Source organism: Panthera leo, chromosome D4 (genome assembly GCF_018350215.1).
Source record: "Panthera leo isolate Ple1 chromosome D4, P.leo_Ple1_pat1.1, whole genome shotgun sequence".
Lineage (NCBI taxonomy): Eukaryota > Metazoa > Chordata > Mammalia > Carnivora > Felidae > Panthera > Panthera leo.
In genome coordinates this window covers 60,386,890-60,402,697 of record NC_056691.1, presented here as the reverse complement: position 1 = coordinate 60,402,697, position 15,808 = coordinate 60,386,890, and the positions used below count along the sequence as shown (strand labels likewise).

General features: G+C 47.0%; 1 protein-coding gene and 1 long non-coding RNA gene across 6 annotated transcripts in view; one reads left to right on the top strand and one right to left on the bottom strand.

The window, feature by feature from the left end:
* On the bottom strand, positions 1-1,726 carry LOC122204414. Its single transcript, XR_006195654.1, has 3 exons — positions 1,630-1,726; positions 1,191-1,320; positions 1-417 (listed from the first exon to the last, which is right to left on the bottom strand). It is a non-coding gene; the product is annotated as an uncharacterized LOC122204414 (long non-coding RNA).
* Positions 815-15,808, top strand: part of TRIM14 (tripartite motif containing 14) — a 28,474-nt gene continuing 13,480 nt past the window's right edge. The window contains exons 1-3 of one of the 5 annotated variants that reach the window (XM_042911868.1): positions 815-1,059; positions 3,562-3,657; positions 14,030-14,263. In XM_042911868.1, coding sequence (XP_042767802.1) covers positions 826-1,059; positions 3,562-3,657; positions 14,030-14,263 — 564 coding nt within the window. In that variant the 5' untranslated portion in view covers positions 815-825. Of the gene's footprint in view, positions 1,060-1,205; positions 1,296-1,727; positions 3,056-3,546; positions 3,658-14,029; positions 14,264-15,808 lie in introns of those variants that run through there. The other 4 variants (XM_042911867.1, XM_042911870.1, XM_042911869.1 and 1 more) reach the window with 4 other exon arrangements.

Sequence of the window (15,808 nt, the reverse complement as noted above, 5' to 3'; positions counted from 1 at the left end):
CTGTCTGGCTTATTTCACTTAGCATAATGTCCTCCAAGCTCATCCATGTGGCAACTGGCAGGATTTCCTTTTTTGGGTCTGAATAACATTTCACTGTATATACACACAGCACATCGTTATCCATTCATTCATGGAAGGACATTGGTTATTTCCACGTCTTGGTTATTGTGAATAATTTTGCAAGGTGCCCGCCAGTGCAGATATCTCTTTCAGTTACTGACTTCATAATCTTTCGGTATATATACCCAAAAGGGAGATTGCTGGATCATACGATAGTTCCATTTTTAATTTTTTGAGGAACCTCCATACTGTTTTCCATGATGGCTGTACGAATTTACACGGGTGGACTGGGAGACAGCCTGGGGGCAACGGGAGTTTCCAAAGTGATTCTGCCAGTTGTGGGAATGGTGGTTTCTCCTGGGGAAAGAGCAGAGAGAATCAAGGGAAAGTGAAAAGTGTCGGTAACGCACATCACCTGGAGAGGCCTCCGCCAACTTTGGCCCCACCCACAGGGCTGCAGTTTTCTGAGCATGACTGGACTCGCATCACTGAGCCGGGAAGCTCACCCCCTTTCAGTCAGCCCACGAGAAGCGAACCCCATTTCGGCGGCGGCCCCCTCAGCGCCACTGAAGCTGCCGGGACAGGCGGAGCGGGGGAGGGCACCCCGCGGGGCCGCAGGGCGCCGATGGCCGCCGCTACCCGGCCGGAGGCGTGCCCGCCTCCCTTCCTCCCGGAGCTGGGCCGCCCCGCCCAGCCCCACCGCTCAGGGTTTCGATTCTCCGCTGGAGCCCCTCCCCGACACCGCGGCCCGAAACCGAGGGCTAAATGGCGGACGCAGGGGCGCTGGCGGACGCAGGGGCGCAAAGCGGGACACCGGGGGGGCCGGGCCCCGCGAAGCTCGAAGACACGAGCGGCTGGCGCTGCCCGGAGCATAGCGACCGCGTGGTCGAGCTCTTCTGTCGCCGCTGCCGCCGCTGCGTGTGCGCACTCTGCCCGGTGCTGGGCGCGCACCGCGGCCACCCGGTGGGCCTGGCGCTGGAGGAGGCGGCGCACGTGCAGGTGGGAACGCAGGCGGCGCGCGGAGGCGGGTGCCCGCAACGGACTCGGTGGGGCGTGCCGGGTGGGCCGGCCGTTTCTTTCGGTTTGGTTTGCAACCGAAGGGCGGCCCAGAGGACCTGTAGACGGCCCACCTGCTGTCGCCAAGGATCAGTTAAGCTTCAGAAGAGGTGGGTTTCGGGAGTGAAAACTTAGGCGCCCCGACTGATCCGCAGATGTCCTTGACCTCGTCCACCACGGTGGGTCCACCACACCGCCCTTGGCCTGAAAGAAAGTCTGCCTTTAGAGAAAGTTGAAAAGCCACACAGGCATCTCTGGTTTTCTCTCCTGGAGTTCACCGACAGGGGCTGAGGACTGCCTGACTGCCTGCCCTGGGAGCGGCCTCCAGCCACTGACTCCGCCCTTCTCCTCCCCGCACGTGCCCATTCCACGCATTTAACAGCCAGGTGGGGAGCTATGACAGCCATTTTATTGATAAGAAAAGAAAGGCTCTGGAAGCCGAGGCTGGCTTTGAACCCAGCACTCCACAGCTGGATTGCCTCCACTGGCCCACTCCCACCTTGGAGCCCTCACCTGTGCATAATCCTAATAGTGGTCAGGGGCTCCGGACTCTTGTTCCGGCCTTAGGGCCAACTTGTTCTGTGACTCTGGTCAAATCCTCTGCCTCCCTGAGATAGGCAGGCCCGCCCGTTTCTGGCGGATGTTGATTCTACCACTTCCTCTTGCAGCAGTTTTTGGTGATTAATGACCTTTTTCCTCACATTGTGACAACCTTGGAGCTCCAAAGTGAGAATGGGCCCTGTGGGACCTGGTTCAGTTGGCGGGGGGGAGTCTTGGGTTTGAGGCCTTTCTTATCTGTAAAATAACTGTAATAATAATAGCTCCTCAGAAGGCTGTTTCCAGAATTAACATGGCTGCTTCCAGAGATAGGGCTTGGGCATCTCATAGGCAGGTCCACCCACCTACCTACCAACATACTCATTTTGTGTTCACACACCTACCCACTCACCTGTTTATCCATCATCCTTCCATCCACTCATCAAACATTCATTCGGCACACTCCTTGTGCCACGAGTTAAGGAACAGATCAATTCTTCCCTGATCAGGAATTTCCTGGCTGGTGAGGTGAGAACAAATAGTGACAGTACGGTGTGATAAGTATCGTAATTGGGGAGCCAGAGAGAAGACAGTATGAACTAGGAGCAGGGAGCGCAGGAAGACTTCCCAGAGGAGTGCCATTGGAACTGTCCTTGAAGGATGAGTAGGATTCCACCAGGTAGCATGACAGGCACAGCACCATGTGACTGGGAGGCCCAGGCACCAGGAGGCTGGGTTATCTTTGGGTGACAGCAGCTAGACTTGATGGCTTAGAAATCACAGTGGGGTAAAAGATGTGCTCCCCGAATTTGAGGCTGTGGCTTCTACCTGGGTTACCATTGTGTCCTCACCCCCAGCCACGACCTAGAATTACAACTGCACACAGTAGCAGATGCTTGTTGGGTGTTACAATAACAGTAAGAGCTATACCTGTTGAGTACTTACTGCCTGCCAAACACTGCACCAAGCACTTCGTGTACTTTTCATTCTCTACAGCAATGCGATGCGGTTATCCCCATGTTTATGGCTAAAGAAACAGGTTTAGAGAAGTGAGGTCACTTGTCCAGGTCACATGAAAGGAGGGCCAGGAATCAGACCTAGGAAGCCGCCTGTCCCTCTGGGGCTTATGCTCATAACAGCTTGCTGGGTGGCTCCAGCTCTCCGCTTGAAGCTGGCAGCCCTTGGTCATTGTGTTTGATTCAGCAAACACTTCTGGGTCACCCCGTGATCCCCATGGCAGAGCTGGGAATGGAGCAAGCCTGCCCTCAGGGAGCTCCCAGTTGACGGGGCAGCCAGATCTGGGGCCAGCAGCTGTGTGTAAGGCCAGCTCTAAGAAGATCCGGATAGAGGCAAGCTCAAACCCGTGGGGAAGAGGCTCACAGAGCAGGCCTTTGGGAAAATGGTAATTGCAAAACAAGGAACTCTGGAAGGGAGCCATTTCAGGTGGGAGGGAGAAGGGAGCATGAACCCCCACAGACCTCACCCGTGCAGGTCTTCTGAACCCCAGTTCAAGCCAAAGGGCCACAGGCTCCCTGGCATGTAATAGGTGCTTAGTTAATACTGACTCCATAAGTGAAATGCTCTTCTCCTGTCCCCAAGCTGCTTGCCTTAAGGTCCTATTTGAAAGGGTGAAAAACCAGGCCATAAGCAGGAATTGTTCTAGAAAAAAGGGAGGGGGGATCAAGGTTGGAAGAATATCTGATGTGGGATTCTGAGGATCAGAGGGACCCTCATTCCGGCTCATCCTCCAATTTGCCACGTGACTCTGGGCCAGTCACCTCACCTCTGAGTCTCAGATACCTCAGCTGAAACAAAATACAGGGGTGGGAGGAGATGACCCCTGGGTGGCTTGTTATCTCAAAAGTCACAGTATTAAGTATTAATTTTTCCTAGCTCTTTCGCATACAGAAACGCATCCAAGAATGTTTAAAGCACTTGGAAGCCAAGAAGCAGCAGCAAGTTGGCAACATAACCCAGATAGAAGAAGCTGCCGAGAAGCTCAAGGCAAGTGGACATTTCTTCCTTGTTCTAGTTGAGATGTTCACACTTCCCCTGGTACACAAGGCTCTCCTCAATATGGAGCCAAGGGAAGATCAAAACTAACCTCAAAGGGACAGATCAGGTTTGATGGGGCTTGGGACTTCTATAATGTAGGGGACTCTTTTTAAGGAAAATGACACAAGGGGCACCTGGATGGCTCAGTTAGGCATCCGACTCTTGGTTTCAGCTCAGGTCACGATATCACGGTTTCGTGGGTTCAAGCCCCACGTTGGGCTCTGCGCTGATGGCGAGGAGCCTGCTTGGGATTCTCTGTCTCCCTCTTTGCCCCTCCCCCACTCACGCTGCCTCTGTCTCTCTCAAAAATAAATAAACTTTAAAAAAAAAAAAAGAAAGAAAAATGACACAAAATCAGGTGCAAGACCATGAAGGGCCCTGGCTAATGAGGAGCCTTAAGCTTCTGTTGTGTTAGCTTTGTGTGAATCCACTTCTGCCCAGCACCTTAGCTAACTTGCCCCGTGGCAGCTCACAGAATGGAGGAACAGCCTTTCCTTCTGGCAACCGCCAAGGCCATTCTCTTAGAGGGACCAGTCATCCATCCCCTGCACCCCAAATCACCTTAAACAAAGCAAAATGCAGCATAAGGAGCATACAAACAGCTCTTTGGGTTTTACTGCTTTGTTGAAAGAAAGAAAATAGGGTATCAATGTATTCCATAAATAAATACTTTCTTCAGGCTTCTCCTTTCATAGCAGTGTTTATTTACATGGATTCTTTTGTGGGCTTGAAATGGGAAGTTGGGGCTGACGTTATTGGAAGCTGCCATCTGACTAAAAAAGTTGCTGGGTCTTCTGGTCCTTTTATGTGAACTGAACTGGTCCCTTCCCCTTTCACCCTCAGCTGGCCCCTCCTGGAAATGAGGGCTAGGGTGGGATGCCTGCCCAGGGTCTCTGCCCCTGAGGGCTCTGTAAACCCTGGACTGACCCCTCACAAGTCAGGCAGAGAGACTGGCTCCAACCAAGGGAGTAGCTGGCACCCAGGACTTTCTGGGCCAGGCCCACAGCAGAGTGGAGAGGCCAAGACCCAGGCCAGGCCACAGAATTGACCTCCTGTTGGCCCAGCATCCACTGTCTGTGACTGCATGCCGGAGTGTGCTGGGGACAGTTGTGGTTTATACCTGTGGCCCCAGCTTCATTATTCATAGTGACGCTCATGTCTTCAAGAGCATTTCTCCGGGCTCAGACCAATAGTGGTTTGAAAAGATTTGGCAAGGGATGGGGGAAGTGCTTTGGGCTGTGCGGCTAGAACAGAATTGGGATACAGATTCACTGTCTGCAAATCTCTGAGCACGTATGGTTGGGGGCTCCCCAGGAAAGAGTTAGGACCCATGTGGAGAGTCTAAGGGGGCCCGTTTCAGCTTCCTCTAAGGAATGGAATTTTCTTTCTTTTAGTCTTCTCCTCCAACTTTTAAACTTTCATTTTGAAATAATTCCAAATTCACAGGATGTTGCAAAGGTAGTACAGAGAAGCCTTGTGTACCTTCCACCTAGTTTGCCCTACGGGTTAGATCTTACATACATACAGCGCAGTATCAAAACCAGAATTGACAGGGGTGCCTGGGTGGCTCAGTTGGTTAAGCATCCAACCCTTGGTTTCGGCTCAGGTCACGATCTCACAGTTTGTAAGTTTGAGCCCTGCAACAGGCTCTGTGCTGACAGCTCAGAGCCTGGAGCCTGCTTCGGATTCTGTGCCTCCCCCTCCCGTTGTGACCCTCCCCTGCTTATGCTCGCTCGCTCACTCTCTCTTTCATAAGAAAGTAAATGAACATTAAGAAAAAAAAAAAAAGTCCAGGGTATCCATTGTGTTCTTGTATGGATTGTGCTCTTGCTGTCATGACTGAGACTCTTTGGCTAGTCCTAGATCCCAAAGATTTCCGCCTTGGGTTTTTGTTTGTTTGTTTTTCCGAAAAGTTTTATAATTTTACATTGAAGTCCATGATTCTTGTCAAGCTAATTTTTGCATAAGATGTGAGATTTAGCTCAAAGGTCTTTTTTTTTTTTTTTCCTTACGGATATCCAATTCCTCCAGCACTGTTTGTTGAAAAGACTGTGTTTTCTCCATTGAATTGCTTTTGTCAAAAGTCAGTTGGCCATAGTTGGCTGAGGCTATTTCTGGGTCCTCTATTCGGCTCCATTGATCTACGAGTCTATCCCTCTACCATCACATGGTCTGGATTGCTAGAGGTGAGAAGTCCTGAAATAACTGATACCTCCCGCTGGATTCTTTTTCAAAATTGTTTTAGCTATTTAGCTATTTAGCTATAAAGGAACTATTCTAGTTCCTTTGCCTTTCCATTTAAGTTTGAGAATGATCTTGTCTGCTTTGTTGGGATTTTGGTAGGAATTGTGTTCAGCATGTTTATCAAATTGGAGAGAGCTGACATCTTTACTATGTTATCTTACAGTCTGTGACCACACCCCTCTTCATTTATTTAGATTTGGGGGGGTTGACAGCATTTTGTAGTTTTCAGCATGCAAATCTGTATATGGTTTATTGGACGTACAGCTCAGTGGCCCTCAGAAGGTAATAAGAAGGGGAACCTGGGTGGCTCAGTCAGGTGAGTGTCCAACTCTTGATTTCAGCTCAGGTCATGATCTCATGGTTCATAGGTTCGGCCCCGCCTTGGGCTCTGGGCTGACAGCTTGGAGCCTGCTTAGGATTCTCTCCTGCCTCTCTCTCTGCCCCTCCCCTGTTCATGTGCACACACTCTCTCTCTCTTTTAAAATAAATAAATAGGGGCGCCTGGGTGGCTCAGTCGGTTGAGCAGCTGACTTCGGCTCGGGTCATGATCTCGCGGTCCGTGAGTTCGAGCCCCGCGTCGGGCTCTGTGCTGACAGCTTAGAGCCTGGAGCCTGTTTCAGATTCTGTGTCTCCCTCTCTCTGACCCTCCCCCATTCATGCTCTGTCTCTCTCTGTCTCAAAAATAAATAAACGTTAAAAAAAATTTTTTTAAAAATAAAAATTAAAAAAATAAAAAATAAACCTTAAAAAAAGATAATAAAAAGAATGAGATTAATGGCCAGCATTTTAATTTTTTTTTAATGTTTGTTTATTTTTGAGAGAGAGACAGACTGCAAGCAGGGAAACGGCAGAAAGAGAGGGAGACACAGAATTCAAAGCAGGCCCCAGGCTCTGAGCTGTCAGCACAGAGCCTGACCTGGAGCTTGAATCCACGAACTATGAGATCATGACCTGAGCCGAAGTCAGACACTCAACCAACTGAGCCCCCCAGGTGCTGCCGTGGTCAGCATTTTAAAGCTGAAACGGGTTGATTGGTTGATCTGTATAAAAATTTAGATGTAAAAAAGTATGAAGATGTGGCCGTCCTACACCTGCGCTCCTACATGGGCGCTGTCAGAGCTGATTAGGTGCTCCCACTGGAAGGACACCTGTCTCCAAGTCTCCCAGCCCCCACCTGAGCACCTCCCTCACTGTGTTACCAGTCTGGCTCCTGGGGGCATTTATATTTCCATTCCTGGTTAAGAAACAGAGGTTTAGGGGCTCTTGCATGGCTCAGTTAAGGTTCTGACTTCCCGCTCAGGCCATGATCTCGCGGTTCCTGGGTTCGAGCCCCACATCAGGCTCCGTGCTGACAGCTCAGAGCCTGGAGCCTGCTTTGAATTCTGTCTCTGTCTCTCTCTCTCTCTCTGTCTCTTTCTGCGCCTCCCCGCTCATGCTCTGTCTCTGTCTCTGTCTCTCTCTCTCTCAAATAAATAGACTTAAAAAAAAACCAGAGGTTTAAAAATTCAGCCGTACTTAACTAGGTGATGGGGGATTAAGAATATGCCTGTAATGATGAGCACTGAGTAATGTATAGAATTGTTGAATCACTGTATTGTACACCTGAAACTAACTTAACACTGTACATTAATTTTACTGGAATTTTTAAAGATTCAGCCACACTTCAAGCCAACTACTGTTCACATTTTGATATTTTTTTCTCTGTACATGTATACGCATTGATATAGTTTGAGACATATCCTCTACACAGTTCTAATATCATATCCCCACTTTGGAGCTAAGGCATGTTGGCTCGTTTCCTTGTGTGGTTTGCTATTTGTATCTTCACCTTGCTGCCCTCAGTAGGTGTTTTGCATGGTGTCCTGTACCCCTGGGTTGTGGGAGCTCGCCTTAAGAGCCCTGAAGCCAGAGCATCTGCAGTGTACTCTTATCAGTTTCAGTAGTTACAGACCTGTTTTTATATATGAATTTTGCAGTTTTGAGGGTCTATGAACTAGGACTTGAATTCTTCTCAATACAAGCCTGTTGTTTGGTTTATGTGTTTTGCCGATGACTCTCTTTTTCACCCATGACCCTTGATGGATGAGAAGATTCCTTGCCCCTTCCTCAGGCCAGTGGGTGGAGTTTTCCCAGTGCCTCGTTCCTGGATGGAGGGGCTGTCTGTGCACCTGACTTGGTGCAGGTGACAGGTGCCCAGAGCATCCTCTGAGACGACCAGGCCCCCAGTGTGGTGTGGCTGTCATACGCTCCTCTGCCCTTCCTGGGGTCACTCAGCTCAGCTTCTGCGTAGCTCTTACAGCAGGTTCTCTCTTTGTTTCGGGAAACTAGGGGTTTCTGTTGTTGTTTGTTTGTAGGTCTGGTTTTGGTTTTTGAGCTTGGTCGTGGAATTTAAAAATTTGCTCATTTTATCAGCATTTCTATGTATTTGAACTAGGAAGGGGGATTTTCCACATCAGCTCCTTCTCTCTTATTGACCAAAACTATATGTCATTTTACATATGGGGTTTTTGTTTTTGCTTAAGGTCATAACACTTCCCTGTGTCATTAAAAGTTCTTTATCAATGTCAGTATTAGAGGCTGTATATTCCATTATATGGATCTACCATGATTAAGCCATTTCCCCAGTGTTGAACATTTAGATCATTTCCAGTTTTCCATTAATGTAAAATAACACTGCAGTGAACATTTTTTACTTATTCTCTTCAGACGCATTCCTGGAAATGATTCGTCTGGCTCAGTAGGCACAAATGTTTATAAGGACTCTCAGGCATTCTGCTGAACTGTGGCTAGTGTGGTGTGTGGAAGAAAGCTCAAGGGAAACCATGCCGCTCTGTACTTGCTTTCCTAGAGGCATTACTAGGGGAAAGGTCATTCACCTGAAAATTAATCCATAAAACACCTTTGTCGACAAACTAAAAACAGTAAAGTTTATACACGGTCCAAAGCCCATTGTCTACAAACCAATGATCACGCCCAACTAACCCCTTCTTCCCAGAGAACAATCAAGAGGACCTTCCTCATTAATCCTCAACCAACACCCATTAAATGATTTTCTCTGACATCCTTGTTGGTAGGCTATTTGCTTCCCCTTTGTGGCTCCTCAGAGGGCCGGTACCTGCAGGTGGACGGAAAACTCAACACTTACCTGCTACCCTAACTCAACAGGGATGGGAGTGCTTATGTTCTTTCTGAATCTTCCCACTTTATTCCAGGGAACTTTTGATACCGTTATAAGGAGGGGGGAGCATATAAATATATATACTATATAGATAAATATGTAGTTAAGTTTGATTACTGTCTGTCACGTCCAGACCTAGGTAGGAAGTTAGGATGGGCACAGACTTCCAGAGCTGAAAGGCCCTTGGAGATGGGGCCACCCAGGAAGAGAAGTGACTTACCACCAGTCACACAGGAAGGCAGAGGTGGACCTGGGGCCACAGCTGTATCTATCAAGGCCCATCCAGGAAGACAGAAGCCACTTCGAGGGGATGAATGCAGGGAATGGAGGCCAGCGTGGGAAAGGTGGAGAAACCAGCCAGGGGGCAGCGAGGCAGTAGCATCAGCAGGAGGCACCTTTACATGTGGCCGGCAAGGCCAAGGGAAAAGATGGGATAACCGGGGGCAGGGGCCAAGATACCTTTGCAGGAACTGGAACCAGAGTGGGCCTGTCCTGTGGAAGCTGGAGGGTAGAAGGGATGCAGGAATACACCTTCTTGTGGAAAAACCACCCTGGTGGGAGGGACACCCTGGATGCTGCCTTCTCTTGCCTCCTTCTAGTCCCTCCTCCCATTGATCAGACCCAGCCCGAAGGAAGATCCTGGAAATTCAGGAGTCAGCCCCTCTCCCTCTGGAGTAGTGCTGGGGGAAGGACAGGAAATGGACCTGAGTCACATGGGCCTAGACTGGCTCCCTGGGCAGGGAAATAAACAGCCTCCATTCCTGGCTTTATGTCTTTCCCTGTGACCCACAGAGCTGCAGAGCCTGAACCACAGATTAGGGTCAGGGGACCAGTGATGTGACAGAAAGTGGCCTTTGCCAGAGGGGGAACAGGAAGATGTAGACTCAGCCATGCTGCTGTTGACACTGACGATGCCACCGGTCTCTACCACCCCTGCTGGGCATGGCCTCCCCTCTGCTTCTTCCTGCAGGCCACTGCCACATATCAGAGTGGTCGGGATGGCGTAGCTAAAGTGGAGAGGGCAGGGGTCGACAGCATGCCTGTCTTCCCCAGTGGGATGCCCCTGACAGGTGCCCACAGAAAGGTTGTCCAAAGTCCTACTGAATTATCAGCAAAACAGCTCTTTCCGTTTTCCTCACAGGCTCCTCACCCTCCACGGGACCCAGACAGGCCTCCAGGGCCCTGGGCAGAGATGGAGTCACATAGCAGCCAGCACTCCATGTGCAAAATCCCCCACCCTCCCATGAGTGCGCTTCATCGATGCCCGAGTGCCTTTCCCTCCCCAGCCGGTTACCTTCCCAACTAGACTGTCAGGCGCTCACCCAGCCCCACCCGCTCCAGTGCGAGCTACAGTTTCACTTTGAACCAACGTGGTCCAAGCCAGACACATACTTCCTTATCTCCTTGCCAGAATTCCCTCCCTCTCCCTCCCAGTCTTTGTGTGTGTCTCTCTCTCACTCTGTCTCTCTTGTTCTTTTTTTTTTTTTTTTTTTTTTTTTTCAGAGAGATAACATGAGTTGGGGAGAGGGGCAGAGGGAGAGAGAGAATCTCAAGCAGACTCCACACTTGGCACAGGGCCTGACTCAGGGCTCAATCCCACAGCCCTGGGATCATGACCTGAGCCAAATTCTTTTTAACCATTTGCATAATCAGCCTCATCTGCTTACACCTTAAGTTTTCTTATAGAGGAGTGCCTGGGTGGTTCAATTGGTTAAGCATCTGACTCTTGGTTTTGGCTCAGGTCATGATCTTGTGGTTCACAAGTTCTAGGCCCTCATCGGGCTCCATGCTGGCAGTGTGGAGCCTGCTTGGGATTCTCTCTCCCTGTGCCCCTCCCCACCCTTTCAAAATAAATAAATAAATTTAAAAAAAAAACTTTAAAAAATAAAAAATAAGTTTTCTTGTGGATGTTTTCAAACAGTTATTCCTGGAGTGAGAGTTATAACAATGTGTTTATAAAGTAGAGTTGTAGAGGGCATCTGGCTGGCTTAGTTTTTAAAGAGCATGTGACTCTTGATCTCGGGGTTTAAGTTCGAGCCCCACGTTGGATGGGAGATTACTTATAAAAAAATCTTTTAAAAAAAGTAGAGCTATAGAAACTGCTTGGAGCATAGCTTCGTCGGGAAATTATTTGCTCTCTTAGTTTCTATAGAAAGGTCTTCCAATTACTTACATTGCCTCCAAAATGTGTTTATAAATCAAGAGTTTGGAACACATTTTCTTTCCTTCATTTGGGTCATTCAGTAGAGATATATTTGTGTCCAGGTTCACTGGCCCATAGAAACCCTGTTGTAAGTGTAGGCTAATTCCCAGGCTAGCCCAATGGCAATTTAACCTAGGTTGCATATGGTTGGTATAAGCTAGCCTCAGAACCTAACCACTGCCTAGAGCACTGTATAGGAAACGGGACTTCAGGAACTCATCCCACAGATCATGCCAAACCACGTGTTCCTGCCCCACGAAGAGAACATGACATCACGGGGAGCCTGTCCACACCACATCCCCACCCCCACCCCCGGTGCCTCCCCAAGTACCAAAGGCCGCTATTCTGTTAGGTGTAGGAAAGAGGCCTATGTTTTGCTTTTGTTTTTTTTAATGATTTTCTGTTTTATCTTTTAATTGTACTAGTAGTGTATGAACACATGTTCATTTTTTTAAATGTTAATCGTAGTATATTAGAATATAGTATAGAACTATAGAAACTACAAAGTGGGAGTTCCTCTTCGCCATCCCCCTAATCCTCACACCTCTTCCCAAGCATGACCAGAACTAACAGACATTGGAATGCACTTGCAGACATATATTTGCCTATACAGGTTTCCCCTGCTATCCAAAAGTAGAGTGTTCTGTGAAACCTTGTAGAAATGGCATAAAGTAAAGAGCATCTCCCGCTTTTCAAACGTTTGAGTAAAACCACTTCACTTTTACAAAAGACTGTTTTCTAACCAAATGCCTGTTTTCTAACCAAAAGAAATCTGAAGAACGTTTTCACTTTTGGGACAAAAACTATTACCACACTAATGTAGCTTTCGTAAGGTCAAAGTGGACTAACGCAGACTTTCAGAAAGCAGGCATACCTGTATCCATATATAATTTTTATTTAGTTATCTTTTATATAAATAGGATCATCCTGTATATATTATTGTGTAACTTGCTCTTTTTCATGTGGTGTCTTGGAGAGTTTTCAGTGCCAGGACATATGGATCCCCTGAATTCTTTGTGCAGGGTGTGTGTGTGTGTGTGTGTGTGTGTGTGTGTGTGTGTTAAAATATACATAACATAAAAGTTATGATTTTAACCATTTTTAAGTGTAAAATTCAGTGGGACTAACTGCATTTACAGTGTTGTACACTCATAACCACTATCTGTTTCCAAAAAGTTTTCACTATCTTAAATATAAACTCTAACCAATAAGCAATTACTTCCCTTCCCAGCAGCCCCTGGCAAACTCTAATCTATTTCCTGTCTCTGTGAACTGGTGTATTATAGATATTTTATGAAAGGAAATCATACAATATTTGTCCTTTTGTGTCTGGCTTATTTCACTTAACATATCTTCCCGGGTCATCCAATTGTAGCATGTATCAGAACACTGCATTCTTTTTAATCACTACATATTATCGTTGCATGAATGCCTCATAATGTGTATAATAAACACACACGTATTTCCCAAAATGAAAATTTTGCCCAACTTTATCACCGACAATGCTGTATGAGCATCTTGGTACACAAACCTTCATGCACATGTGAAAATGTTTTCTAGGATCAATTCCTTCAAGAGGAATTGCTGCATCAAAGGACATATGCATTTAAAAGATGGATATTGTCACATTGCCCTAAAAGTGCATTGCCAACAGATGCTACCACCCACCATGTATGTGAGTGCCTACTCCCCACACCATTTCAGACTCTGCTATTGTCCATCAGTTAAGATTCCTCCAGTCTGATGGCCAGAAAATATTTTCTGCTTACATTGCTCACTTCCTTGATTGTTTGAGAGGCTGAGTACCTCTTCATACAGTTATTGGCACTGGCATGTATTTGGTCCATTTTCAATCGAATGATTTCTTTTTTTTACTATAAGTTATGGATAATAAGCCTGTGTAGTTTGTTACTTGTCATGTGGTTGTACAGAACCTTCCCTCTTAGGAAAATTTTCACTTTTTTTAAAAATTGTTTTAATGTTTTTATTTATTTTTGAGAGAGAGAGAGAGCACAAGTGGGGAAGGGAGACACAGAATCTGAAGCAGGCCTCAGGCTCCGAGCTATCAGCACAGAGCCTGACACGGGGCTTGAATCTATGAACTGTGAGATCATGACCTGAGTGGAAGTCGGACAACCTAACCTGCTGAGCCACCCAGGCACCCTTGTTTTCATATTTAATAAGGCAGCTCATCCTTCATTGATCTTTTTAAAAATTTTTGGCTTTTCTTGTGCTTATTCTTCCCTACCATAATTTAATATTTGTTTAATCTGCATTGTTAATTAAGACTTTGGGATTACAGTGAATTTGTAGACCAATTTGGAGACAAGTAGCATCTCTAGCCACAGATAATGGTTTTTTGTTCTACACATTCAGAGGTTTGGTGTTTTGTTTTGTTTTTTAAATGTCTTCCAATACAATTTTATTCTTCTCTTTATGTAGGTCATTACAATTTTTGTTAGATTTATTTTTAGGTGTTGTCCTATTTTTTTTTCCTCCGACCATCTTTATTTCCCCATGTATTTTCCAATTGGTGATAGCTGGCACTTTGGAAAGCTTGAGTTTTAACAAGCTGATCTTCTACTTGCCCAGCCACCTTGCTGAACTCACGTTTTAGAAGTTACAATTTTTTTCATGTTGACTATTCCGGATTTCCTGGTTGGCAATGATGTCATCTGTAACTGGTTTCTTTTTAGGCTCATGCAGAGTCGAGTAAAACCTGGCTGACAGGAAAATTCACTGAACTCAGATTGCTACTTGATGAAGAGGAAGCGCTGGCAAAGAAATTCATTGATAAAAACATGCAGCTTACCCTCCAGGTGTACAGGGAGCAAATCGAGTCTTGTGGAGAGCAAATAGACGTCATGAACAAACTCTCCAGTAGGGTCTGGAGGATCAGCCAGGAGCCCAGTCCTGTCCAGCTGCTGCAGGTAATGCTGGATTTCTGCCCTCACGGTGGATCCCTGCCACCAGCATTTCACGTTGGTCACTGGAACACAGTATTTACACACCAAGTAAATACACAGAGAATCAGCACGCAAGTTTTCTTGCCCCTACACCAGTGGGAAGAAAATATGCTTTGTTAGGAACAGTGTATACATCCTGGACTAATTAAATAACATTAACAGCCACCATTTGGGGGCAGGGGAGAGGCTCTATGTTCCCATCACTTTGTGTATCTTAGCTCTAATATTTACTAGAAGTCTGCAACGTGGATATTCTCACCCCATTTTATGAATGAGAAATTGAGGCTCAGGGAGGGTGAAGTGACTTGTCTGAGGTCACACAGCTGGTAGGTGGCAGAGCTGTGATCAGAGCCCAGGTCTGCCTGACTGCAGAGCCACGAGGCCCCACTGCCTGGCCCTCTGCCTGTAGAGTCTTATTTGAGACCCTCCCCCTCCTGGAAGGGTAGGTGTCCTTTCAGCTCCTGAGCAGGCTCCACGAGGTGAATCACAGTTTGCTCAAAGGGGAGAGAAGGATCCTACTCCTTGGCCACTGGGCTTTGTTGGAGACTCTTCCCTTATACCAAGGGAGAGTCTAAGAAATAGCCCCTGTGATTCATTGCTGTATTAGTGAACACATGTTGTTGTGAGTGGTGTTCGTGTTTTCAAGGAACCACGGGAGAAACTTCCTTCTCGCGCCAGTGCTCCCATGCAGCCTCCAGTGTGCTTGGATTGCTTTCCTCCTCATGGAACTCTTCCTGTTTCCTTCCTTGCCAAGGCTTCTGGGAATCTCAGAGCTAAATATGTTTCAAACAGCTTGGCTAAGACTTGGTGGCATACATCTTGTTCCTCGTCTCACTCTGGCTTCCAGCTTATGTTCTTATCCTGGCGTTCTCTTCACCTAATTTTCCTGATTATAAAGGAAAATCTCACAGTATTAGATAGCCTTCATGAGATTCTTTACAGGCTTGTGGGAGAAGGCAAAGCATAACTAAAGGTGTCCTGGAGTGTAATCACAGATTAGACTGTGGCTGGAAAATAAGACAGACAAATCAGTCAGTCAGTACAAAACCAGTTAAGCCAGTCCCTGGCAGATATTTCTAGTCTTGTGCCTTTATGTGGCCTTGGTCAGTTTGGCTTCCGTGTGTCATTGTTAGCTAACAAAAAACTAAATCTAAGAAAAATTCTGGGTGAGGTACTTTCCTAGGCACAGTGGATATTATGCCTTAAGAGGGGCTAGATGCACAGTGGGGTACATTTGTTTGTTTGCTTTTTAAATAATGGTACTTTGTAGGGATATCTAACACAAAAGGATGCTTCTGTGGAGAAGAATGTTTCTCTTTAAAAAAAATTTTTTTAACGTTTATTCATTTTTTTTTTTTTTTTTCAACGTTTATTTATTTTTGGGACAGAGAGAGACAGAGCATGAACGGGGGAGGGACAGAGAGAGAGGGAGACACAGAATCGGAAACAGGCTCCAGGCTCTGAGCCATCAGCCCAGAGCCTGACGCGGGGCTCGAACTCACGGACCGT